General features: G+C 36.4%; 1 protein-coding gene across 1 annotated transcript; it reads left to right on the top strand.

The window, feature by feature from the left end:
• Positions 1-27,125, top strand: Tiparp (TCDD inducible poly(ADP-ribose) polymerase). The gene is made up of 6 exons (XM_027391732.2): positions 1-138; positions 2,764-3,724; positions 18,071-18,239; positions 19,388-19,548; positions 24,544-24,819; positions 25,129-27,125. Exons 2-6 carry the CDS (start codon positions 2,805-2,807, stop codon positions 25,574-25,576), a joined length of 1,974 nt encoding a protein of 657 aa, XP_027247533.1. The 5' UTR covers positions 1-138; positions 2,764-2,804; the 3' UTR covers positions 25,577-27,125.

The following is a 27,125-nucleotide window of genomic DNA, read 5'->3' as shown; positions in this document are numbered from 1 at the left end:
GAATGACCCGCTCGCGGCTCGCCGCCTCGGCCGCCCACGACCCCTAGACACCGACACCCGCCCTAGGATCAAACCACTGGCGCAGACCGGTCCCGCCACGCCGAGCCTGTGGTCCGTTCTAAGGGCGGCTCGCCTGAGGTAAAAGGGCTCGGGGTGGGCTGCGAGCGGTGGAGGGACCCCCAGCGGGATGGCGGGCGCCGGCCTCGCCGCCCCGAGTCCCCGCCGGGACAGCGGCGGGTTCGTAGAGTGCTGGTGAGAGCTGGATGCGGTGGCATCCGCCGCTGGAGGGGTGGGAACGGGATAGGCTCCGGTCAGCAGGAGTTGGGCAGGTGTATGGATGGACCCGCGCCGGAGGGCTGCTGGGCGGCCAGAGACTCCCCCCCCGGGGGGCGAGCAGCCCGGGCAGCCCCTGCGGGAGGGCTCGGCGCTGCGGGACAGTTCCGGCCGGCGCGCGTTCCGGGCTGCAGCCCAGAAGTTTGCAGGCTGTGTTGGTGGTAACTTTGAGTGCGCACCGGTCCCCTTCCTCGTCCCCGCCGCCCGGGCAGCGCCAGCTGGGGCTCGGCCCCGCAGCCCCGGGACTCGCAGGACGGTCCTCGGAGGGTGGCAGGGCTGGAGGGTGAGTGGCTTCGGGGAGGTCGGGTCATGAGGAGGGTGGACCGTGAGTGAGGGGGAGCCCGGGTTCCTGAGGACAGGGTGAGGGCGGGGATGCTCACCCACACCCACCCGAAGTGCGGAGCCGGGTGGAACGGGCGCGGCGGACGGTGGTGGCTGCGGAGACTGTCGCGGCCAGCAGGAGGCGTCGCTCGGACCCGGACTCGGCGCCCGGGTGTCTCACGGCGGGCTGTTTGGAGCGGGCGGTTTCCATGGAAGGTGTGATCAGCCGGGAGTGCCAGACGACCCGGGCGTCACGAGGTGAAGGGTGGCGATTGGGTTGCCCGCTGCGGGCGACCGGAGGAAACGTCCTTCCAGTCTTTATTTTTCTGTTATGCAAACTAATTGAGGAACTGGTGGCTTCCGCACTCCACTCCTCTGCTTCCCAGTTCTGTTTCCGAGTTTGTAGGGCAGTTAAGAGGAAAGTTGTGTGCGAGCTTCTCTCTCTCTCTCTCTCTCTCTCTCTCTCTCTCTCTCTCTCTCTCTCTCTCTCGTGTTGTGTGTGTGTGTGTGTGTTGTGTGTGTGTGTGTGTGTGCACGCGCCTGTGTGTTCACGTATAAACAAGGTGGCTTTAGTGTTTTGCCTGGATTGGTGTGATAAGAGTGGATAACGTGCGTGCGTGGGGGAAGGCACAGGCCGGTTTGATACGGAGAGGGAATACCACAATCTGTGCCAATTGAGCCTTGAGGCAAGAGCACCGAATGATGAATAATAACGCCTGGCTTGGCTGCTCTCCAGTTATTTATGTCTCATGTCAGATCCCTCCTTCGTGAAGCTTTCTCTAACAATGCCAGCCAGCTCATACTGAACTCTCTGAAAAAAAAAAATCTCTTTTGTACTTAGACTAACACTTTGTTCCATGCCTTGTATTTTTCTGAGTTTTGATTATTAAGCACTTTTTATACACAGACTTATAAGTCGCTCTAGATTTTTATATTCGTTTTCAAAAGCACGCAGTTTTATCATTTTTGGTTTTGACCTTCAACCAAGAGCAAAGAATCTAATGTGTGCTTTTTCTTCAGTAATGCAGCCACAAAATATATATAGTCATCTTCAGTAGTGCACATTGTACTAGGTACTGTACTGGTCCCCTAAGGTGCATACTTGATTAAATCATAGGTTCTTGCATCAAAGGGCTCTTTCAGTCTATTGAACAAGAAAAAAGACGACCATTAATTGTTCATCACTGTCCCTTCTCATCTGGTACAACCTTAGTAAATACCTGGAAATCTTACTCGTTGTAAAGGGGCTGGTTCTTGAAAGAAAATTTCTTAGTTTCTCTCAGTTCATTCAGATTCTAAAATTTAGTGTTTTATATGTGTATTTTTTGTTTATAATTTACTATCATTTGATTTTTTTTAAATGGGTATGTGTAGCTTCTAAAGACAAGGACTAGAAGACCCTTTGTATAATTGTGTTATACTTGGTTACTAACACACAGTACAATGACTATTGAAGTTAAGCATGTTCTGATATTCTTTCAGTTTGTTAATGTTTTTGTTAATTGTAAAAGCAGATCTTTCACATTTGGGACTTAAATACTGCAACTTTCAGATTATAAAAATGATAGCAGGCTCCTGGTTTTCTCTTCTATCACAATTCAATTGAAAACTCCTATGTCTATTCTTACACACATCCTCCCCCACCCAGTTCTTTCACTTTTTAACTATTAAAGTTTATCTTTTTGATGAACTTCCCTCCCAAAGAAACAAGTTTTTGCAAACTCATGAGACAGATCATACATAAACAACTGTGAATGGAACCACAAAGCTAAGTGGAGATGTGGTTTCTCTGCTTCATCTAAAAAAGACAGTTATTTCTGCCTCACAATATAAATTCATACCCCAATAGAATCACAGCCTGTTATATAGATTAAGCCTGTGAATAAGTGATACATACCTACTGAAAGATACATTCTCAGTCTACCATTATCTAGTTCAGGTTTTAGGATAACTTAGGAGTCTTCATTGCTCAATAAAAGTGAAAACTGCCCTGCAAGAGCTAAATATAATGAAGCAGTGATTGCAGATAGACCAACACAAAAAGTTTTAATGAATGAATGGATTCAGTTGTCAGTTTTCAAATGATCACCTTTCTTTCTTTCCTGGTAGGATTTGTAGATACTGAGTCGAAGTTGGGGCTAATCCACATCATGGAAATGGAAACCACTGAACCTGAGCCAGACTGTGTAGTACAGCCTCCCTCTCCTCCTGACGACTTTTCATGCCAAATGAGAATCTCTGAGAAGATCAGTCCATTGAAAACTTGTTTTAAGAAAAAACAGGATCAGAAACGATTGGGAACTGGAACCCTGAGGTCTTTGAGACCAATATTAAATACTTTGCTAGAATCTGGCTCGCTTGATGGAGTTTTTAGAGCTAGAGACCAAAATGCAGATGAGAGCAGCTTACATGAACGTATGGTGAAAAAACCCCTGGAACTCAACCCATCATGTTCACCAGCAGAAAACAGTATGTCTGTCCTGATTCCTGATGAGACAAATGTTGAGGGCCAGTTACCAGAAGCTCATCCTTCTACTGATGCTCCAGAACAGGTGGTTCCAATCCAGGATCACAGTTTTCCACCAGAAACCATCAGTGGGACAGTGACAGATTCTACAACAGGACACTTCCAAACTGACCTTTTGCATCCTGTTTCAGGTGATGTTCCTACTAGTCCTGACTGCATAGACAAAGTTATGGATTATGTTCCAGGAACTTTCCAAGACAATAGTTTTACAATCCAGTACATTTTGGATACCAGTGATAAGCTGAGTACTGAGCTCTTCCAAGACAAAAGTGAGGAAGCTTCCCTTGACCTTGTATTTGAGCTAGTAAACCAGCTACAGTACCATACTCACCAAGAGAATGGGATTGAAATTTGCATGGACTTTCTGCAAGGCACTTGCATTTATGGCAGGGATTGTTTGAAACATCACACCATATTGCCCTATCATTGGCAGATCAAAAGGACAACCACTCAGAAGTGGCAAAGTGTTTCCAATGATTCTCAGGAGCACTTGGAAAGATTTTATTGTAACCCAGAAAATGACAGAATGAGAATGAAGTATGGGTATGTATTATAACTTAAAAATTGTTAAATGTTCGAAGGAAGAAAAAGAAGCTGAAATTTTGGCATAGTGGTTTCTTTCAGTAGTGTACTAAGTTTTTGTTTAATTTTCTTTTTTGTGGCTTATATGCTATTCTGATTTTTCATGGTGTTTGAGTTTTAATGTCTCTGTTTATGATTTGAGCAACTTAGATGTCATTCTGTTTAGTGTGTGTATGAATGAAAGTTATATATACATTGAGTGTTGTGAATCGAGTACTATTTTAATTGTGATCATCTTGACTTCAAAAGAAAAGCCATGTGCATCTTAAAGTGAATACTTATCTAGTTTTTAAATTTTTATGTGTTAGATAGCTGTTTTTTAAATAGGTGAAATAATATTTGGAGCTTTTTGTGGCCCTCATCAGTATGATTAAATAATTTTTATATAAATAATTCAGAAGTTCTTCCCATATACATGCGTCCGTGCGTGCGTGCGTGCGTAGGCTTTGAGGGATGTTCACATATATTATACATGTAATATGTATATATATTATACACATACACACACACACGATATATATATGCAAAAATGCTATTTTGATTTTGATGGTGTTTGAATGTGTTTGAGTGTTGTTCTGCCTGCATGAATGTATGTGCATCTGATGCCTGCAGAGGCCTGAAGAGGGTTTTGGATACCCTGAACTGAAGTTAGAAACTGTTGTGAGCCTCCATGTGTGTGCTAGGAACTGAACCTTAGTCCTCTGCAAGAAGATTGAACCATCACCACAGCCCCTATTTCTTAAAAATCATTTTAATAAGTATGGTCCAAAAACTGTATTGTCCCTGAGCTAGCAATTCTAATTGTTCTGTCAAGAGTAATTAAGTTTATGAATTCTCAAAGCTACTCTAATCCTTCCAGCTCCAGATTGCAGACACTTCAGAGCAGTGGCCTCTCACTTCACTTATGAAGCAGATTTCCAGTCCATTGAGTACTTGAACATTTTGGTACATTAAGTTTCTGTTTGGCTTGGTCAGAAAGAAAGTAGCAGGATCCTTGTCTAACACATTACAATCTGTTATACCAAGCAAGGCAAGACAGTCATTTTTGTTCCAGAAGGTCCAAAAATTCTTAGGTCAACAACATATTGGGCATTTATATCTTGTAAGATTATTTTGCTGAAAAGTAGACAGATTTAGAGTCTTTAGCATACACTGTAGGATTAGTTATAAAGTAGTTATACAGTAGGAGCTTGATTTCCAAATTAGTATTAATGATGTTTACTAATATTTATATGACAGGAGAGGAAAAGTATGAGTGAGTTGCTATTAAAATTGATATTGCTGCTACTACACTTAAGTAGCCCTGCAGTAATAACATAGCTGGAAATATGAACCGTTAATTAGTAATGAAATTCTCAGTGAACTACAAGAAGAAACATAAGATTATAAATAATTGTCAAAAATTAGGCTTTTGGGGAGTTGACCTGTGGTCATTGCAACCTGGTTTTCCTTGTATTCCAAAGCGATGTTGTGTTTCCTGGCAACAAGATGCAGATAACGGCATGTTGAGCCTTGCTGAGAGATTCACAAACAAGCTGGAGCAGCCCAGGTTCACATGGTTACCACATTATTTGGCTAAAGCTATTAATCTCTGTGGTCAGGCCTGTAAAGCTGGTCTATCTGTGCAGATTGCACATAACCAGGAAATGTGTGTTCAGCTGTGTGTATGACCATATTGGACCCAGTCTTGGGATTCAGGAACAGGGGATGAATGACAATTGTTTGTTCTGCTGGTTTTGGGTAGTTTATATGACTTAATCGTCATTATACACTATATCATATTATCATTTTGTAGACGTTGAGGGATGATTATAGTTCTGTGTCTCAAGCAGAGATGGATAATAGTTTCAAACTATGCAGATGAAATTCTTTATTTTTCTTTGCACCTGTGAGGATTAACACCTAAGCCAATCAAAATTAGATGTGTAGTATTTATTTTGTTTTCAGGAATGAAATTGGGTAGGAAGCAAATATTTCACAGTTCAGCTCTTTAGTTAAGATGATGCTTATATACTAAAAATACATTTATAAGATTTGGGTATAAATGCCTGTTTGATTCATTGTAACAAACTTGAGATATGCTCCTGTTTGCATTTTCTGCTTTTGTATGTCACAGGTGTTTATTGTCATTATCACTTGAAAACTAGTTAGTTTCAGGTCTCAGCTCCAAATTTGATTTTTAGACTTCTTTTTTACATGGGCCATGCCTTCAAGTATTTCTGAATTTGAAATATGCAGCTGAGAACAACACTAAGTGTATTTTTATTAAGAAAATAATCTCTAATATTATAGATACTCATTATTAGTAGATGGTGGTTTTGAGTGGCAGAATTAAGCAGTTTGAAAGGATCCTTGCTAATTGGAATACTGCTATTGATAATTGAAACTGGAGGCAGTGCAAATCTCTTTAGCAACCAAGATGACCATTAGTTTCGAATTACATTCATTTTAAAGTAAGTCAGAACATTCTTTTAATTATTGCTACTCATTAATAAGGAAGGGAACCACAAACTGGGTTTTGGGGGCTAACTTGCCAATGAAACTGTGACCAATGAATGTTCCTAATTCTCAGTTTCTTGAAGAAGGATCAGGGTGAACCCATGGATAGTTTTTCTCAAGGAGAAGGTGTTTCTGTTGTTTAGTTTGAGACATGATCTTGCTTTGTAGCCCAGGCTGGCAATAAATTAATGACAGTCCTTATACTTAACTTCCTAAATGCTTTGATTATAGGTGTGAGTTGTCATACCAGCTCAGTTTAGTATTTATATTTGCTTAGTTTTATTGATAATAGAATTTTAATTTTTTCGAGACAGGGTTTCTTTGTGGCTTTGGATGCTGTCCAGGAACTAGCTCTTGTAGACCAGGCTGGTCTCAAACTCACAGAGAAAGATCCTCCTGCCTCTGCCTCCCGAGTGCTGGGATTAAAGGTGTGTGCTGTCACCACCCAGCGGTTGCTGTGTATTTTTATGGGTAATAGTTTTTATGAACCTTTCCAAAAATCTACCCAAGGGATAATGCCAATAGATGACATCAAATCAGCTCTCTGTAAGAAGACAAAGAGAAATGCATAGTAATGATAGAAAGCTTATGTTGTAGTTTATATAAACTTAGTGAATTATCTAAACCAGAGCAAGCTCCTGACTGAACTTGACTGGAATAGTTAAATTAGCCAAATTAGTCTCGACTACACAGCTGTGATGTATGAACTAATTCATTATGTGTTGTTGATAACACTGGACAGAGAAAAACAGCTGAATGTTAACTATGCCTTGTGACTTTTTGGTATTTCTTGGGTATACACAGCTGTATGAGTTTGAATTTATTTTTAAAATTCCTGTGTAAGAGAAAGAGAGAGCTCCATAAACAAGAACTTGTTTGAAGTGACTTTCAAAATGGGTGCCTTGTGCTATTATGATAAAGCCATGCAATGACTTATTTTTTTCCTACCTCTTTATGCTTCCATTTACATATGAAATAAAGCTTAATTGGTATCTATGCACTAATCTAGAGAAGTTAGTGGTTCTGTGTAGAGCTATCATGGGAATCAATAGCAGTCATTCATTTACTTTTCTAGCTTTTCATCAATAAGTAGGTTACATTTTGAAGCAGCTGTCACCTGGCTTCAGGTTGGGTCAGGCTTTTCCTGATGTGATGAAAATGAACCTTGGAAAAAGCATAGATTTCGAATTATTCAGACAGAAAAAAAAAAAAATCAAAGCTCGTAAGGCTATCTGGCAAGTCCTGAGTATAATTGCATGATACATAATGTATTTTATTATCTAGTTGAATCCAAAGCTTCTAATTTTCATTATACTCTTAAAAAGTAATACTAATTACTTAGTAGTAATACTAAGGTATGAAGAAAAACTCAGGCATACAAAATACTTTACTTCTTCTGTGCCCCTGTAATCTGTTTCATTTATTTTCTGTTGCACAGAATTCCTGGACTCACATTCAGTTATAAAGCAAAGTTAAATTCTTTGTATTTCTGATCATTGAGCCTCACCTTATTCTAGATTTGAATGCTATTTCTAAAGAGTAAAACAGTTTATATCATGTATAAACTTAAGTACTGAAGGAATGCTAGCAAAAGCCAACCTTTGTAAATTGTAACTGTTTTCTATGGCCTCCTAATTTCTTATTCCCCATTTGAGGCCACCAGATTGTGCATTCTTGGTCTGATGGGGTTGGTTCTGGAATGTATTTAGATTAGGTTGTCAAGTCCTTTTAACCTAGATCAGCATCCTTCAGTAATTACCAGTCTCTGTTGTGGAGGAGAAACTTATGTGCATGTGTATATCACTTTACAAAGGAAAAAAAAATCTTATTTTGTGTTCCATTATGATTGATTCTGGCACAGCTTTGTGAAAGGCAGGCTCAGAGTGGACACTGGTGATTTTGAAAGAAACTCAGTTCTTAAAGTAAGCAGTGTTTCTTTTATAATTGAATTATTTTGTGTCTTTGAGAGATAGAAGAATGTTCAAGATTGAGCCACGATCAGTTAGATTTTGGGTTTTGAGTTAGTATTTTTATACTTATTTATGAAAAGTCAGGCTTTCTCAGGACCAGGAATTACACTGTATAATAGACCCCCATTAACTTTTTTACTACAGTTGTTAAACCTCATCCAACCCAACCTCTGAAATAATAACCGAAAGCTTCAAATTGTAAATAAAAGAGCTTGAAATTTCAAGTGGTAGATTTTGAAATACAATGTGAAGTTTTGAGATTAAAGACTTTTATGTAAAATAAATGAACTTATTTCAGTTTGTATTTAGTAGATTTATCAGTCTGTACAAAAGATATTGCAAACTTAACCAAATGGAACCAATTCTGTCATCATGAAGATACAAATTTTAGAAGTTGATGTTATCCAAAAAAAATGCTTCTAGTTATCCAATGTAAAACTTGGAATTTTTTTTCTCTGACCTAGCCAGTTATTGTTTTCAAGAAAGCATAGAAAGTTAATTAAGCATTCCTCTTTGCTGTTCTACACGGTAAAATCTGTCTGTCTTTTCAGTCCTTCTCTGCTTTATTCTGTTGACTAACTTGAGCGCCCACTTGACCAGAAAAGAACCCTTTCATAGTTATTGCAAAGGATAAGCTTTTAAAAGAGTGAGAATGTGGGGTGACTGTTGTCTTTCTCTATTCTGGTATTTGTACCAGAAGAAATTGTGTAGAGTGTATTGTAAACTTTCATGACTAAGTTGTCTGAGAGTTTAGTAAATTTGTATTCTTTATGCAAATTCAAGTCCTATGCTTTCAGTGCAACTGCTTCCAGGAATTAAAGAAAGATTTGTGTTACATTGGTTGAAATAGCACTTCTCACATTAGTTGTATTTTTTTTTTAAAGAAAATTCCTTTTTGCATCTTAAGAGATTCTTACCTTGTTTCTTCTCATTTGAAATAGCTATAAGTTCTTTGCTCCAAGTTGTTACCAGCACTGATTAGTCAGGCATCAAAGAATGGCAGGGATGGGACCCCAAAGATGAGCTCTGCAGGAATACAAGTGCTTTCAGGATCTTGCTTACAATCTGATCACCACAACTCCCACAGCTGATCAGGGCGGAGACAGCAAACAGTACAAAATACCCCAAATAATTTCCTGCTGTGGTTGGTTTTTGGTTTCTGTCACCTGGTTTAACTTTATTTCTAGACATTAAAAAAATAAGCACAGAAGAAATACTGGGTTTTCCTTCCTAATTACTCATCTTTATTTTAAAAAAAAAGTTAAAGACATTCATGAGGATGCAAGAAAAACTTTTCTTGTTTACTTTTTGACATTTGGATTATCCCAGTACTATCATATATCAAAAATGTTGTGTGAAATGTTCTAGGATTAATTTGTTAATTAAAAAATTTGACAAATCCCTGAAATTTAATGCATCAGACAAATTTAAGGTCTTTGTAGACACCTTCTCTCCTCCCAGAAATTACAATTCAAGATCATGGTTAAAACTTTGGTAAAAAGTCATAGTTTTCTTTTTTGTTTTTAAAGGTCTCTCAATATCTTTTCTGTAAAAACTTCCCCATCCTTCCATAAGCATTTGCTTGAGAAGCTATCAGTGATGGATTCTGTGTATATTAGTTGTGTCCATTAAACTTTAGTCTGCTAAAACTTGTTTACTTATCTTTAGATTGTTAGCACCAAATACATAAACAGCCATCTGTGAGGATATTTCCATTTCTCTTATTTGGAGTAACTGGGGAAAAAAAAGACAAGGCTAAAAAAAAAATGGAATAGTTTCCTTTAAATAGTCATTTGTAATTGAAATATAAAATTAGAAGTAAATTGGAATACTACATTGTATCTTTCTAGATATTACTAGAATATGTTCTGTAATGTTTTTAATTAGTGTCTTATGTATAAATAAGTTATAATTTGAGATTATTTCAAAGTGATTTAAAGATTTTATCATTGCATCTTATATGTATATATACTATTAAATATTTTGTTTATGTAGAAGTGTTTTATAAATAAATTTATTTAGTCCTTTCTACTTTCAAATTTTTAAAAATTGAATTAATTTTTTGCCTTGTATACATGGCACACATTTTTGATTAATCACTTTGAAATTCCTGCTTTTAAAATATTTTATTCAACAAAGAGGATCTTTATTTCAATAATCTTTAACTGCATAGTTTAAAGCAATATAAGGTGAAAATGTAACTTTCAGCATGTTTTTTAAAAACCAGTCTGTGCTTCCTATCCCAGCTATTCTTATAAAAATTAGTTTTACTTCCTTATTAGGCCACAGTTAAATACACTTCACTTATAGTTTCCTTCTACTAGTCCTAGGACATGTGATTGAAGTTGGATCAAAGTTAAGGTTCTATGATATTTCTGGCATCTTCAGAGGGCAAAATTTAATCCCAGTGCTCTAAATAGATAGCAGGAAGATATCACAAGTATGCTTTTTATTTACAAAAGATTTTAGACTTATTCACATCACATTAGAAAATTTGTCTGTCTATGTTCTTTGTTTTCATCTGGCAGTTTTATTTTAATTTTGAAATAAGGCTGGTCATATTTTGTTCTTTTTGCTTTTAGTGGTTGCATTGGTGGTAATAGGTGCCAATGTGAGGAGTAGAAGGGGTGTAAGAACTTCAAATATAGGATCATTAGAATTTTAATAAACATTTAAATGAATTCAAGTGGCTGTGTCTTAGTATCATGGTTTTTTGTTTTGTTTTAGTATAAACTAGATACTAACTGCATTTTATTCCATTCTCCACATTCTTTGGAATATTCTTTCATTGAGGAAACTTAATTAACCTCCCCTTTCTTCTATCTCTTAACCTCTTTTCATTTCCATCCCACCACCCCCATTCTACTATGTTCTCTTCTAGAATGACTCCAAGACCACACACTAAATGTCTGACATGTAAATCAGGCATGAAGTTTGACATACAGATAAGTGTGATGTTCTGCTTATAGCTGTCTGCCTTCTCAGAAATTCTAAGACATGTTTCTCATATTCAGGATAATCCAAGGGAAACAGCACACATGGGCATAATTTTGCTTAATGACCACTTTTAAAAATGGGTTATATCTTAAAATGGGGATACCCTTACCCAAAATGTTTTAATGTGTTTGGAAACATTGGGTAAGTCTATGATTCTGATTTTATGTTAATAGTTTTACTGAGTGACCTAAGCCTCAGTAATCCTGTCTCTGCTAGATCAACCTCTTTAAAGTGAGCACATTTAATTTATAATCAACATTAAAGATTTGTTATTTTATTTTTCCTACATGTATGCATTGCACCATGTGCATGCCTGGTACCAAAGAGGTCAGAAGAGATTGCCTGGAACTGGAGTTTTAGATGATTGTGAACCATCACATGGTTAAGATCAAACCTAAGTCCTCTGCAAGAACAGCAAGTGCTGTTAACTGCTGAGTCATATATCCAACTCCAACATTTGGTTTTTAATCTCCCCATAGCTACTGAGATCCATATGGATAATAGTGTAAACTCTGTCATTTGTCTTATGAATGTGTGTGACCGTAGCTACTCTGAAATACAAAAGGAAGCCAGGTATATAAATTGTTTATAATTTTAAGCCTCTAGTGGAGAGTGAAAGTTGTTGTATGGAATGTCAGAATTTATAAGAGTCTTATTTTCTCACCCAGGATCTCTCTACTATTTGTTTGAGGCACTATAGTGATAGTGCCTCTAATATAGAAAACTATCAACCCTCTTGAAATACTTTTAGATTGAAAGATTGTTATCCAGGCCTGATGTTACATATCTGTAATCTGGCAAGGGGACTGCAAGTTCAAGGTCATTGTAGACAGTTTAGGCTCTGTCACAAAGAATAAAAAAAAGGGGGCCCTAGCACAGGCGATGGCCTGGATTCAATCCCCTCCTCTCAAATTGAAATTAACCAATATTTGTGCCTTCAGTATGTATTCATATGGCAAATATTTTTATTGTCTACTTTGAGGTAAGGAAAAAATCTTACTTTTAGCAAAGGGGCTATTACTCATTTTTATAAAAGTTTAACTGCATAGTTTAAGGTATGAAGTACATAGTTCTCTGAAGTTTAATAACTGTAGTGCTTTCACAAAATATGTTGGTATATTAAACACCATGTCTTTGGTTCTCATCTCCTGTGATACTCCAGCATAACTGAAACATCAAAGCCATGTATCAAAAGCCAGCTATATTTTGTGTCCCTGTCAAATTTCTTCAGCAGCAATAGCAAACATTCTCATGTGTCAAACTTGTCTTAAGCTCGGACAGCCTATATACTCTTCAGGCAGCATTTAATCTTTTCCTTCTATCATTATGACCCCCAGCCTAAGGAGACATTTTCTTTTTACATAGTAGTAAAAAAATAAGAGGGCTTACTAATTATGATTGGTTAGTTCAGCCTATTAGAATGAGTGCTAATGCTTGAAGTCATAGATTTATCCTTGTAGAAACTGGTTAACTCTTTAACAGGCAGAAAGCCAAGGTTCCGAAGTCTAGCTGATCTTGTTAAAACTGAGCAGAGTAATGTTCAGAAAAGTGTATACTTCATTTACTCTGCTGAAGTCTCAATTCTAATTTTTATTTACGTCATTTTCCCACTTAGAAGTGTTCTGCCTCCTATAATTTTTTTTTTTTTTTGGCATCAACTGAGAACACAGACATATAGGACACATTCTGGACCCTGAGAAGTCTTTGTTGTAATGCAGACTGGCCTCAGACTTGACAATTCATCTGTCTCAGTCTTCCAAGTGCTGGTGTTACATGTGTGTGCTACCATACCTGGCCATCATGAACTGGATTTCTTGCCCACATATAATTGTTCTTTATGTAGTTTGATCCTAACCCTAACCTCTCAAACAGCTCTTTTATTGCCTCCTTAGTTTGCCAACATTTGTATCATATACTTGTTAAACTTAGTATGAATATTAATAAATATGCTAATGTCCTGCAAAAGATTGCTGGTCTTTATCCCTCCTCTTTATCTTTCTTCTACTGAAAATAAATCATCTTACTGGAGTAAGCTTTAAAAACAGGCAAACATGGGCTTTGTTGAAAGTCATCGTGCCCATAGGATCAAGCCCTAACCTCTTAACCCAGCATACAAAGCTCTTTCTTATCTGGCTCCAGCCAATCTCTCCAGTCCAGTCTTATCTCTAATCACCTCCCACATATACACATACACTCTGACCTCCCACATGAACTGCATGTGCTTCTTGCACTCTACCCTCATGCCCTGCTTAAACTTCTACACATGTTAAGTCACCTGTGGTGGTCTGTTTGGTGACTTAAGTTCACATGTCACACTTTCTGAGACAGCCCTTGTTATCTCTCCTGATACCTTTACCAGCAGTGACAGGCCATTGATCAGTATTTTTTTTTTTTTAAAGACAAGATCTCACTATGTGATTGGCCTGGAACTCACTATGTAGAGTGTCTTCTGAGTACTGGAACTAAAGGTGTGTACTACCACACTTTGTCTAACCCATCTACTTTTGAGTTATCCTCAGATTGCCTTTATCCCACATTTCACATTTTAACAGAGGGTTGCTTTTCTGTCTTAAACTAATGTTCTGTGGCATTTTGACTTTTTTCAGTCTTCTGTCCCTAGTGTATAATCCAGTACATAGTCATTGCATCTTCTTAAAATTATTTTTTAAACTGTCATTATTTCCTTTATGGTTTCAAATACTTCATTACATCAGATTTATTTTGCGTGTGATGGGGGAGAGGCATGCCATACCACAGTTACGGGGGTCAGAGGACCACATGTTGGAGTCAGTTTTGCTCTTCTACCATGTGGATTCCGGGGATGTCAGGCTTGGCAAAGTACAGATAACCCAGAGCCATCTCACCAGTCCCTCAATTACTCTATAAGTAGAAAAAGTGTTCAAGACTGTTATGTTGTGGACTGAGTTCCCAAATGCATAATGCATAAACAGAAAACTATCTGAGCAAGAAATGTCATAATTTCTGTTTTACTCAATACCTATTTCTCTGTTGGTTTTGATCTTTCACCTCTGTTTATCTTTCACATTGTGGTATCTTTTCACTTTCTTATTATCTGGTGTGTGTGTGTGTGTGTGTGTGTGTGTGTGTGTGTGTGTGTGTGTACATATATATGAAATGATGTGTGGGTACTAGTTCCTACATTGGTAAGATATGTCTGAAAATGTTGGCTTAATTACTATGTGAAGGAATTTGTGAGATACCTTAATATAATTATTAAGAATCTAAATTATGAGAATGGGTCCTTTCCAGAATTTCAAGTTAGTTTTCTATCTGGAGTTTTGAACAAGTATGTGTGGTATATGTTTGTTAGCAAAACATGTAATAGTTTCTAATTTCATTCTTGTAGTAAAACTTGCTCATAGGATGTGTTTTTGTCCCTCTGATTAATAATGAGGTTGTGACTAAATTCTCCAATATAGTAGCCATCTCACCTGCATTCTGGCCATCTCTCAGTAGAAATTACCTTATATAAGAGTAAAGTTCTCATCCACCAGGATGGTTATACTCCACTTTTATAGTGACCTCTCCCCCCTCATTTTATAGCTTTGCTTCTCTTGTTCAGTTTCTACATGTCCTATATTTACTGCATCCCTGTCTACTTTCTCCCTCTTTATCTTCTATACTCTAAGGTCCTGGGTTAATTTCTGCTCTCCTATTGCCTGTACATGGTATTCATGTCCTTCATGTCTTATGTACTATTTAGAAGGTCTTCTCCGATAGTTTGAACAGTTTCCCATGTTCCGAGGAGTAAAGCACTTAACTCATTTTCTTGTTCTCCTGCACAGCCCCTTTACTGGTTGACATTTTATGTATTTACACTCCTAAAAATCTTTTCCTTATATACATCTTGGATTAATAAAGTCTTTTATTTTTCTTGACCTTTATCCATTTCTGGACACCAGTGACCAATTTTCTTCTGCTGCATATTTATCATTTACTCTGGCTGTTTGAATATTATTTGCCACTAATGAATTTATATGGACAGATGTATACCATTTCTTTGGAACCCTGGAAAACTGAGATCACATCTGTTTAAATCTTTGTACATTGTTTAATTTAGCCCACCATTTATTACCATACATAGATGACTTATAACTTCTTTCTGGTAATAGGAAGTAATGGCTTGCTAAAGAAGATGTTGAGCAGTTAGTAATTATGTTATGCACCTGTATAGTGATACAGATTGTAGGAGAAAAAGAAACTCTTGGCTTCGAATTTTTAAAGCATTCCCTGTTTAAGGGAAAGCAGGTAGCAAAATTAATCTTATAAAAAGATAATGTTTATCACATTTGTTATTTTACCTCTATCAAGTCTGGAAGAGCATATTAAAAATGAAATATAAACAGTATTTTAATAAATCAATCCAAAGAAAGTAAATTTAGGACTTGTCATAGAAATTTCATAATGCCCAAAGGACTAGAATGCATAGAGGATCTAGCAAAAACCATGTTTGTAGATGTTTTCTCATGCAAATCGTTAGCTATGAAGTTTTAGTGATAAAGGCTTGTGCAGAAATTGCTGGAGTGATGTTCACAATAAAACCTAAACAGCAAAAAGTGGGAATGACAGTTTAACTTCTTGAGAAGCAGTTACTGGGAAATGAAGTTAATGGGAAATATGTTTAGAAACTTGAAATGTCCTTCAAAGAGAGAAAGATTTTTCTCTTTCCTCAGTTGTCAGATTCTCATTTATAAAGTGACATGAAAATTGCTCCAGGCATTTGTAATATGAAGTTGGACTTAAGCATAGGAATTTCTGGTTTTAGGGTTAATTTTTCCTTTTTCTAGAATTTCCTATGAACATTTTTCCTTTTAAGTTAAATATTACTAGTTATAAATAAATAACTTTAAACGAAATAGTGTCCAAATGTGATTTGCCCCTTATGTTTTGAAAATTCCTAATTATGCCATATAAATGGATTTCATTATTTCATAATGAACTTTGAGAAAATCTGTCCCCTTACCCTTATTCCTTATACCTCTTCTCTACTTCTCTCTAATAGTTTCTTTTCTATATTCATGTTACTTTTCCCCAGAATGGTATTTTCAGCTGCATTTTATTTATTTATTTTTGACTTCATGCTTAATTTAAGTTGAATGTTTTGAAGACCAAATCCTAGTCAGTACTCTTTCTGGGCAAGAAATTTGCTTTGGGACAGGAGAATCTTAGGTATTTTTAAAGGAACGTAATGTTTTTTACAAGTTAGGTAGTTTTTGTTATCTTGGTAGTTTTAGCTTAGTTTTGCTTCATTTTCTTTCCTAAAGAGTAGGACCTGATCATAAATAATGGTAGGAGGGAGATTTTCCTTGAAATTTGCCAGGGGTATGTGCATTGAGAGATGTTAATAGATAGTCATGTGAGAAAGGGAAAGAGTCTTGGCTGATTTTGGAAGTATGCTTTGTCATTCTTACCATAGCACTACAGTGTCATCCTTAGCATACTACAGGGAGTGAAGAAAGGCTACAGTAAATGGCTTAACTTGTGTAACCAGTTTAATTTTCAAACATTTGACTACAGAGAGTTTTTTGGTACTCATTTACAGTCTTTGAAACAAATTACCAAAAACAAAGTTGGAATAACTGACAAATAGGTAATAATGAATACCCTTCTCAAAATCTTGTTTTGTAACAAGGAAAGTGTGTCCCAATACTTGATTTCCCATATTAAGGTCACTGGATCTGGAGTGTCCTCTGTTTTATAGATATCCACTTAGAGGTCTGTGTTGAGAGTGGAAAGACTGAAGAAAAGCAGTCAGGAACTTAATAACAAACACCTGTAATGTTATTTTTAAAAAAATATTTTTCTTGGGAAATTTGCAAATGGGCATTGTACAGAGCAGAGTACAATGAACATTTTACTAGTTTCTTAAAGTTAATGTTTCAGATGTTTCAACATGAACTAATGATTTGCTAAAGAGGAAACATGTTTTATTTAGGCCATCCTTTGTCAATTAATGATTTAAGTGAATTTGATTCTTAGAATGGACTTGTCTCCCTACAATTTGGAGATGTAAGCCAGGTATGGTGGCACAGCACCTGTAATATCAGAGGTAGAGGTAGGAAACCAGGAGTTCAAGGCTAGTCCTTAGCTATATAAGGCCAGCTTGAACTACATGAGACCCTGCCTCAAAAGAAAAAAAAAAAATATGGAGATGTTTGTAAAGGTTTAACTTAACAATAACAGGCTAGATAACAAAATGACAAGAAAAATTCTCATAGTTAGCCCTCAATAATTCAAATTACTTTTTAACATTTTTTTTCACTTACAGGATAAAACGTAATATTGATGCTTGTTGAATCAGCAGAACTGGCTTCATCTGGTGTCATTTTGATTTTCTGTCATCTTTTTCCCTGCCCCATCAGGCAATAATACATACTTACACTGGTACAGATAACCTGACACTTCTGGAAAAAAAAGGGCCATATTTTAAAAGAAATTTTTGTTTCTCTGTCTTTTTTTTTTTTTTTTTTATCAGTTTCATTGTTCATCCTGACTTCCTGATGGTTGATGCCAGGGTTTGGCTCATCTTAACCAGGAAGAAGCAGCTAGGGTTATATTGGTTGATGGATTGAACCAGTGGTGACCATGGGTTTTTATTATTATTATTAATTATTTTAATCATGCCAAAAGGATATGACCTGGAAATGTTGGTCTACTTAGAAATGAACATGTAGAGAATGGATGTTGGGGAAACAACCAATAATGTCCTTTTATACCAAGTAAAAATAATCCTATGGCAGGCTATGTTAGATATTCTTAATGCCCAATAAGATGTTTAGGTACTTTTATTTAGCAGGTCTTTTTTCTTGGGTCTTTCTAGAGGACAAGACTTTTGGGCAGATTTGAATGCCATGACTGTATTTGAAACAACTGAATTTGACCAACTACGAAGGCTGTGTACACCACCCTGTAGTAATACAAACGCTATTTACAACACATATTGGAAATTCTTCTGTAGAGACCACTTTGGATGGAGAGAGTATCCTGAGGTATTTGCATGTTCTTTTTTCTTTTAAATGCTTTCAGTTTTTTCCTGTGGTCTTTTTTCCTTTCCCAACAGTGACTAGAACTAAATACCTTAAGGATGTAATTTTTTTTAAAGTCTTGCTGTTACAGGTAAAACTTCTCTCTTCATATTTCTAAAAGTATATTTCTTTACATCAATCTGAAACCCATGCATAGAATGCCACTAAAGGACTTTCCCAGAATCTTACAGTATAGAGATGAAGTACTTACAGACTTGGTGCCATCTACATAATAATTTTAATGAGATGAGAATTGGTATAACTTTTAACTATATCTGCCTTCTGTGCTTATAGAAATTAAACCATGTTAAATTTAACATTTTTAGAAGCCAAATGGAACAAGAAGCACTCTTGAGTCCGTGGAAGAAGTGATTGAATAGGTTAAGCTATGGTTAGGCAAATCATTTCTTTAGAATTTTATCATGTGCACATGCATTCATATTATGAGGTAGAACTCATCAGTTACAAAGCATTGCTTGTAACTGAATCTGGATGTCAGAGATCAAGTTCTTATTCCAATGATCTGTCAGTTTCTTAATGTCATTTGTAGAATTACAAAAGGAGATTTTGGAATGTATGTATTTTTTAAAGACATGGACCAATATCTTAACCCCAATTAAACACACTATTGATGTTTAATTTTGCCATTTAAGAATTGATTGGTATCTGCCTTCTAAATAGGGTAAGGGGGTGTTTAAATGTAATTCTTGGACTATCCTTGTGCTCTTACTCTCAGGTTTCTTAGGCTTAGAACTTTTTGTTTTTTGCTTTTTAATATATTGATGCTTTTGAAATTTGGGCCCTTTACCTTTACCTTTAATTCTCATTCTGAAAATTTCCTTAACAAATGTAAATCAAGAAAGTCTCTTAGACATCATTAAGATTGAAAATAGAACAGACCACTGAGCCTCACATGTGTCATAAGGCAGATATCCATGCTCTTGTGAACAGAGAATGTCTTTCTACTTTAAATATTTGAGGGACAGAAATCCTAACTATAGTTTGATTTATTGTATTTATTGAAATTCCTTTGATGTTAGCAGTTATTTTTCTCATATCTTATAGAGATTATAAATTTGATTTTCATTTACCTTCTATTTTCTCCTCTGTAGTCTGTTGTTCGATTAATTGAAGAAGCCAACTCTCGGGGTCTGAAAGAAGTTAGATTTATGATGTGGAACAACCATTACATTCTCCACAACTCATTCTTCCGGAGAGAAATAAAACGGAGACCCCTTTTCCGATCCTGTTTCATACTGATCCCATATTTACAGTAAGTTTCCAGTTGTTTTTTTCTCTTCATTTTTACTTTCCATTTATGTAAATGCACTACTGGGTACCAAATTTAAGAGAATTATTTTGGTTGCTATTACCAGAATTTGAAATTGTGCTTTCTTTAGATTGAATTCTTCAGTAATTCGAGTTCAAATAACTGTGGTTCACCCAACCCTAAAAGCATGAGTTTTATATTGGAGTTTTGAACTGAAAAGCAGGTTGTAGTTAACATTTTCCTACAACTAAAACAACATGTTTGGAATGAAGCTGTTTCTTTCTTCTAAGGAGATGCTTCCAAATTACAAGACTCAGATAAATGGCCAGAAGACTTGAGTGGAGTTCTGTAAAGTGATATTCTCCATTCTTTCTTCCTTGTGCAAATTTTAATATGATAATTGATATTCTTTCTTGATTAAGTAAGGCATAACTTCTTGTGATATTGAAATTATCTGTCCTAGTTCCTAAAAATATAGTTTCTTAATAAAAGAAGTTAGGCCTCACATGAATTGCAGGTGAGTGCTTTCATCTTCCCAAGTTCCACTCTTTCCTTCCCTCCAAACAGTCCACTGGTATATCTTTATAGATACTGAAGGACAACTCATACAGTAGCCTTTGAGCGTTAGTCTAGGGTGGCTCAGTGGTTAATGGCTCTTCCTGCCAAGATTGATAATGACCTGAGTTTGATTTTTTTGGACCCAAAGAGGTGGAAAGAGAACTGACTCCTAAAAGTTGTCCTTTGACCTCCACTCATGCTCCATGGCACATGTGAGTGTAAAAAGTTTATCTAGGACAATTATAACCTCTATCCATATATACCATTACTAGAGTTTGCTTTGAAGGTGATACTATGTTTATTTAGTTTCTGTGAACTAAAATATTTTGATCCATTTTGATCTGTAAGGTAGAAGTGTTGTTTTCATATTTCTACTATTTTTATTTCAAGTCGTTCATGGAATTTAATAAATTTAATCCTGGAATTGAAAGAGGACCATTAAAAAAAAGTCAAGCTGGTCATGATGACTCGGGCTGTAACCTTGGTGCTTAGGGGGTAAAGATAGGAGGTCTTCGAGTTTGAAGCCAGCCTGGGATGCATACCAAATTGCAGACCAACCTGGGCAACCAAGGGAGACCCTGTCTTAAAACACACACACAACACTCCAAAATGAAAAGAATCCCTCAAACAATTAGAATTCAAAGTCAGCTTGTAAATAAGATAATTTTAGAAGTATATTGGCTTATATTTTCTTCCAAGTCCATATTTGAAAATGAAAATTGTTAACTTCTAAGTTTTTTTTTTTTGTTGTTTTTTTTTTTTTGTTAGAAGTAATAAAAAACATTATTGCTGGGATTTCCCTACTAGCACAGCTGGAGCTAGCGTCTACATCCAGTAGTTAGGAACATAGTGTTTTCTTGGTGAGACAGTAGAACTCATTAGTAAGACCAGCAGCTTGGCGGCAGAGCTAAAAGATGCAAGATGTGGCTTCTCTCTTAGGGTCTTAATTCTCATTCAAATGCTACATTGTTGGGGAAAGTTTTAAATGGTGAAAAGAGGTACTTAAGGGATTATGCTCCCCACCTTTTTTTTTAACCTTATATTTAAAGGTATAAAATAAAAATAATATGAGCACAAATATGCCCTTTTTTATAATGCAGACTTGCAAAAAAAGAAAATAATTATTTGCTTTTTCTTTTCAAAAATTCTGTTTTAGTCTTCCTGTCTGAAACAGGAATAATAAAAGGATTAAAATGAGAGATCAGCAAGGCAATGAGAACAGGCAGATGTTTCAAGAAGAAAAGCATAGAGTAGGGTTGGCCAGGATGAAGTATTAAATACACCATCCGATCTGCATTTCTGGTATACAGCTGTAGGACATTGCCTCCTACTATGGAGAAGGAGGAAGGGGGATTTGTTCCAAAAAGCAGATGTCAGGGGTCGAGTTCTTAACTAGAGAGAATGTTTTGTGTTTTACATTTAATCATTAAATTCAAAGAATCAAAGGAAACAATTTCCAGCACATTCCATTGTTTAAAGAATTTTCCTGATGCTGATAAGAAGCCTGTTCTTTAATATTCCTAGAATACTTGAACTGAAGTAACATAAGCAACAAATCAAAATAAGGGGCTTGACAGGATGATGTGGTGGACTTTTGGGAGCCCCCGTGGAAGGCTCTACCCTCTATGGGGAGTGAAGGGGGGAAGCAGATGGTAGGAGATTGGGGGGGAGGAGGGGGAGAGGGAGAAGGGATTGACATGTGAAATTATAATTTGTAGAAATTAAATAAAAAATTAAATAAAAAATAAAATAAATATAAAGGAAATAATCAAAACTTTGGGAGAGTGAAATCATAGTCTAAAGGATATAATAGAGCTAAAATTATACTCATCAGTCATCAAAAAAAAAAAAAATAAGGGGCTTGAGGGGCCATGTCTTACAGTTGAAAGGACATCTATTACATGTGATCTTCTCATGGTTATAAGAATGCTAAACTTGGTTTCTTTGACTCTTCCCTTAGGGGATAAAATTAATTCATTTTTATTTCCGTACTAAAATTGGTTTAGGAAACATTTCAAAATGGTAAAGGGAGACAAGGAGAGTAAGGTTGGAATTGGAAAAGCCATTCTTCAGAATGTTATGGGGTATGTTATTGGTATAATACAAGCTGAATAAAAACAGCATTCTCAGTGGTACATTTGTAACATTGCTTGAAACATACACAGCAATACATATGCACACTTTTTTTTTTTTGACATGGCAGCTGGAGTATAAAAGTCCATCATACATGTCTTTAGATGTTTTAGTAGGGTTAGAAAGTTAGCTTGATGAAAGCATATATGTGTGGGAATAGATGTTACCCATATATAGAATCTAGAATATCTGCATATTCATGTTTATTGCTGCACTAGTCATAATAGTCAAAATAAAGAATCATCTTTACATGCCCATCAATAGATAAATAAACAGAATATATGTTTACTGTTATATGTAAGGCAGATATGAAAGTGGAACAGGGAGTCTGGGAGGAGGATAGGGGACAATAAAGAGTAATGGAATAAACAAAGTACAAAGCTATACATGTGTATTATTTACCTTTCTCATTACCTTGGCAAAATACCTAATAAAAACAAACTTAAGGAAGGAATGGTTTGTTGTGGCTCATAATTTGAGGATACAGTTAATGATTGTGGCAGGAAAGTTATGTTGGAAGATATGTGAGATAGCTGGTCGTGCTATGTCTGTTAACAGAAAAGAATGCTGTCTTCCTTTTTACTTAGTCTGAGACCCAGACCAACTGGGAATGTCTTTACAGAATGCCATTAGGTTTATTCTTGTGTGATTATGAATCCTGTATGATTAACCATCATAGCATTTATAAAACATCATAATGAAACCCATTATTTTGTATTCCAACTGTAAATAACAAATATGTCTTAAGTAGAATGTTTGGGAAGAATCTTGTCTTTGTTGGAAATGTCAAACTTATTATTGAAATCAAGTGGGCTATTACCTAACTTTGCAAAGCAGGATAAAGGGAGGAGCTAAAAGTTCAACACTTTCTTGTAATTTGTTCAGAATAATGATGGCATTTTAAGGAGAGCTAGACTTTTTGAGGATCTGATTAAAGAAGTGAGGCTTCTCTTTTGAAAAACATACCAGTGAAAAATATAAGCATTGTAACAGGAAAATAAACCTGTACCATGTTTCAAAGTTGTCAGGGCTGTCATGATCCAAAAGACAAGAAATGTGTGTCTTTTGTTGTAAAGGTTGGAGAAACTACTTTAAATATGCCCCTGAATCCACCCACTTAGAACTTTGACTTACAAAGGGGCTTTGGGGCACATTGAATTAAAGGAACAGCTACTTACTTGAAGCTGACAGGGATTAGAGAAGGTAACTGTGTTTCTATAGCATTAGCTTCTTAATAGACCATCTTTTAAGAGTATAATGGCAATGCAGTAGTACTAATACCAGAAATAGTAGTTGTCATAAGAATCAGGCAAACATCTTGTTCTATCACTTAGTAGCATTATTTTATTGTAAGTTGTAAAACATGAAAACAGAGAGAAACAGGTCTGGGTTAAAAAATGGATCATCTGCTATATTAGGTTCGAATTATTAACCTCTCTGAACAGTTTCTGTATTTGAAAAGCAGGGATAATCAAACCCCACTGTCACTTGTGACAGTGATATTGTGTGTGAAATATGTATACATGCTCAGTAGGTGACTAATGAGAATGATGGTAGGAGATGCTCTATAGAGACAAGATGAATGTTCATATATGACTGTAACCTCTGTGTCACAAAGCTCTTTTGAAAATGTCAATTTCCTAATCCACTTGGCAGACATTACTCCTTCCTTGTGACCACCATGTACTGATGAGTGAGTGTTACAGTACCCTGGTGCTGAAACTAGGTCTCAGGGTCAGGATTTCCTATTCTTCGCTTCTTCCCTTCTCCTTGTTTTGAAATAGCTGAGAAGTATGATTTAAATATATGGACTGGATGAGAAAAAGCAAGCCTACTGTTTATTTAAATTCATCTTTGTAAGTAACAAAGCTGAACTCAAAGATTGAATGAATGGTGCACATTCTGGCATCTATTAGCTCTATTTGAGGGTAGAAGGCAGGGAGAAGGGTGCTGGATATTGAACCCAGGGCATTAAACATCACAGATAATCATTTAATTACTTGATCCTACCTAACCTTATTAGTCCCCTAGTTAGGGTTTTTTGTTTGTTTGTTTGGTTGGTTGGTTTTTGAGACAGTTTCCCAGGCTGACCTGAGGTTATACTTGACTGCCTCTTATCTCCTCCTGAGTGCTGGTGTCATAGCTATGCACCAGCACACTCAGGTTTATGTTCTTCCCTTCAGGAAGTAAATAACTTACTAATACTTAAGCACTTAAGTATAAAACTGGACATTAACGCAAAGCATTGTATACCATGAGATGTACCAATTCCTGACTGCTTTACTTAGTGTTTCTTCTCCATTTTAGGACACTTGGTGGGGTTCCCACTCAGGCTTCTCTGCCTCTTGAAGCAACTTCATCACAAATCATCTGCCCAGATGGAGTAACTTCAGCAAACTTTTACCCTGAAACATGGGTTTATATGCATCCATCTCAGGACTTCATCCAAGTGCCTGTTTCTGCAGAGGATAAAAGTTATCGAATCATTTACAATCTTTTTCATAAAACTGTACCTGAATTTAAATATAGAATTTTACAAATTTTGAGAGTTCAAAACCAGTTTCTTTGGGAAAAATATAAAAGGTGAGTCAGAGGTATGAAAAATTTAAGAAAACATTTCTTAATATAGCTGTTATCAAGTATATAAACACTTGCATAGTATAATATATTCACATTTTTCCATGTAAGCACACATCTACTCATCATAATATACCTATAAATAGTACAGTTAAAATTTATAATAAACTATAGTATAATTTTTTTTGGCACTTTACTTTCATAGCTAGTTTACTATATTTTTACCCTTGAAACCGTAAAGCAAAGTTTGACTGCATTCTGTTTATTATTATAATTTGCATGTCCTCCTAAATACCTGTCTACTTTTTGCATTAGGAAAAAAGAATATATGAACAGAAAAATGTTTGGCCGTGACCGAATAATAAATGAGAGACACTTATTTCATGGAACATCCCAAGATGTAGTAGATGGAATCTGCAAGCACAACTTTGACCCTCGTGTCTGTGGAAAGCATGCTACAATGTTTGGACAAGGCAGTTATTTTGCAAAGAAGGCAAGCTACTCTCATAACTTTTCTAAGAAGTCCTCCAAAGGAGTCCATTTCATGTTTTTGGCCAAAGTGTTGACTGGCAGATATACAATGGGCAGTCATGGCATGAGAAGGCCCCCTCCAGTCAATCCTGGCAGTGTCACCAGTGACTTATATGACTCTTGTGTGGATAATTTCTTTGAGCCTCAGATTTTTGTCATTTTTAATGATGACCAGAGTTACCCTTATTTTGTTATCCAATATGAAGAAGTCAGTAACACTGTTGCCATTTGAAAACCTTGGTACTACTAAGTTATTTGATATGAACTCAATCCAGCATTTGTAGCAGGTTTGGGTGGGACTGGGTGGGAAACAGCATTGAACAGAAGTAGAATTCTTTTCAGGCCCAATTTTTTTAAGTGCTAGAAAGTAATTTTTTTTTTTAAAGAAATAATGGGTTTTTAAATGGCCACTCATTATTTAATTATTTACTAATTGTTAGTGTACTCAGTGTGGAAAAGACTAAAGAGTGCATATTCTTCATTCACACTTGTACATATAGGCAGCAATATTAGTAGAAGTGTTTGGAGACAAAAACAAAAACAACTGACTAGCCTAATTAAATGTTGCTTGGGTCTGGTAGGAGTTTGGTCAAAACAAATAGAGGCTGTGAGCAAAGTGGGGATTCTGTTTACTTAACATTGATAAAACCAACTGGAACTGATACTACCATGCTTATTACCTATCCAAAGCATTATGTGTTATACTTTGGGGTAGTATAGGTTCATGTAATTTTGGAAGGTGGGAAGAATTTTTCATTCTGTGGGCAGAACTGAAATACATGACCCACTCAGAAACCTCCAAAATTTTCCTGAAAATTCAGTATCTATACAGAGGAAGTAAAATAATAACAATAAAGGAACCATTTGGAAAAAATTGTCACCAACAAAATTTCCATTAATTAGTTGTGGAGTGTGATACATGTGTTAAATTCAGCCATGGAAAGAAAAGTCAGTTTCTTCCAATGTTGCCCACTACATTGGTTAAAGCCAGTCTAGAGGGTTAAAAGTACTTCTTTTGGAATTCCAGACCTAGCCCCAGACTGGTATTAAAACAATAGAAGACATCTACATCCAAAGTGAAAGGCTGCTTACTGTGCTTTGCCACAGCTGCTGAGTTGAGTTGTTAAAGACAGCAAGCCCACCCCTATGCCTGCTTTGCCAGATGCACTGGATTTCTTGGCTGACTCTGTACCTTACACTACTTACTTTAATAGAAACACAAACTTGGAAATAGTGCCACTGGCCCAGCAAGAGCATTGTTGGGTGAATGTGCTGTTGCCTCAATTCACAGAGGTAGTACTTTTAAGCAAAGTAAAAACCTGAATAACTAAAGTGAAAGTGACTGTTCATAAAATAATTTACCACAGAAGTCCTTCAGATACCAACCTCTCCTTGTATGTTTGTGGTTATCTCATTTACCCAAACTTTACAGGAAATTCTTTGTTATTTAAAGCAAAGTATAGCTGTACAGACCTCTCAGTGAATCAGTCTGTTTAAGCACTTACCAGGGCTTCCACATAATTATTTATTTTGCCCTAGTTGTTCCTGTTGTTTGCTGCCATTGGCAGGAGGAAAAGGGCAACTGTGGCAGTCGTTCATTCAATTATAACTTGTAAACCAGTGATTCCCAAGTCGTTTTCAAGTTAAGACATGTTACCATTGCTTGTTTGATTTTATGGAACTTGTTCCTTTTTTTCTCCCTAAAGGAAACAAAAGCTTTATGACATATTTATTTTTTTAATAAAACTAAGCAAAAATAAAAGTTAATTCTTTAAAACCTT

The sequence above is a fragment of the Cricetulus griseus genome, assembly GCF_003668045.3.
Source record: "Cricetulus griseus strain 17A/GY chromosome 1 unlocalized genomic scaffold, alternate assembly CriGri-PICRH-1.0 chr1_0, whole genome shotgun sequence".
Classification (NCBI taxonomy): domain Eukaryota; kingdom Metazoa; phylum Chordata; class Mammalia; order Rodentia; family Cricetidae; genus Cricetulus; species Cricetulus griseus.
This window is presented reverse-complemented; position numbering and strand designations above follow the sequence as displayed.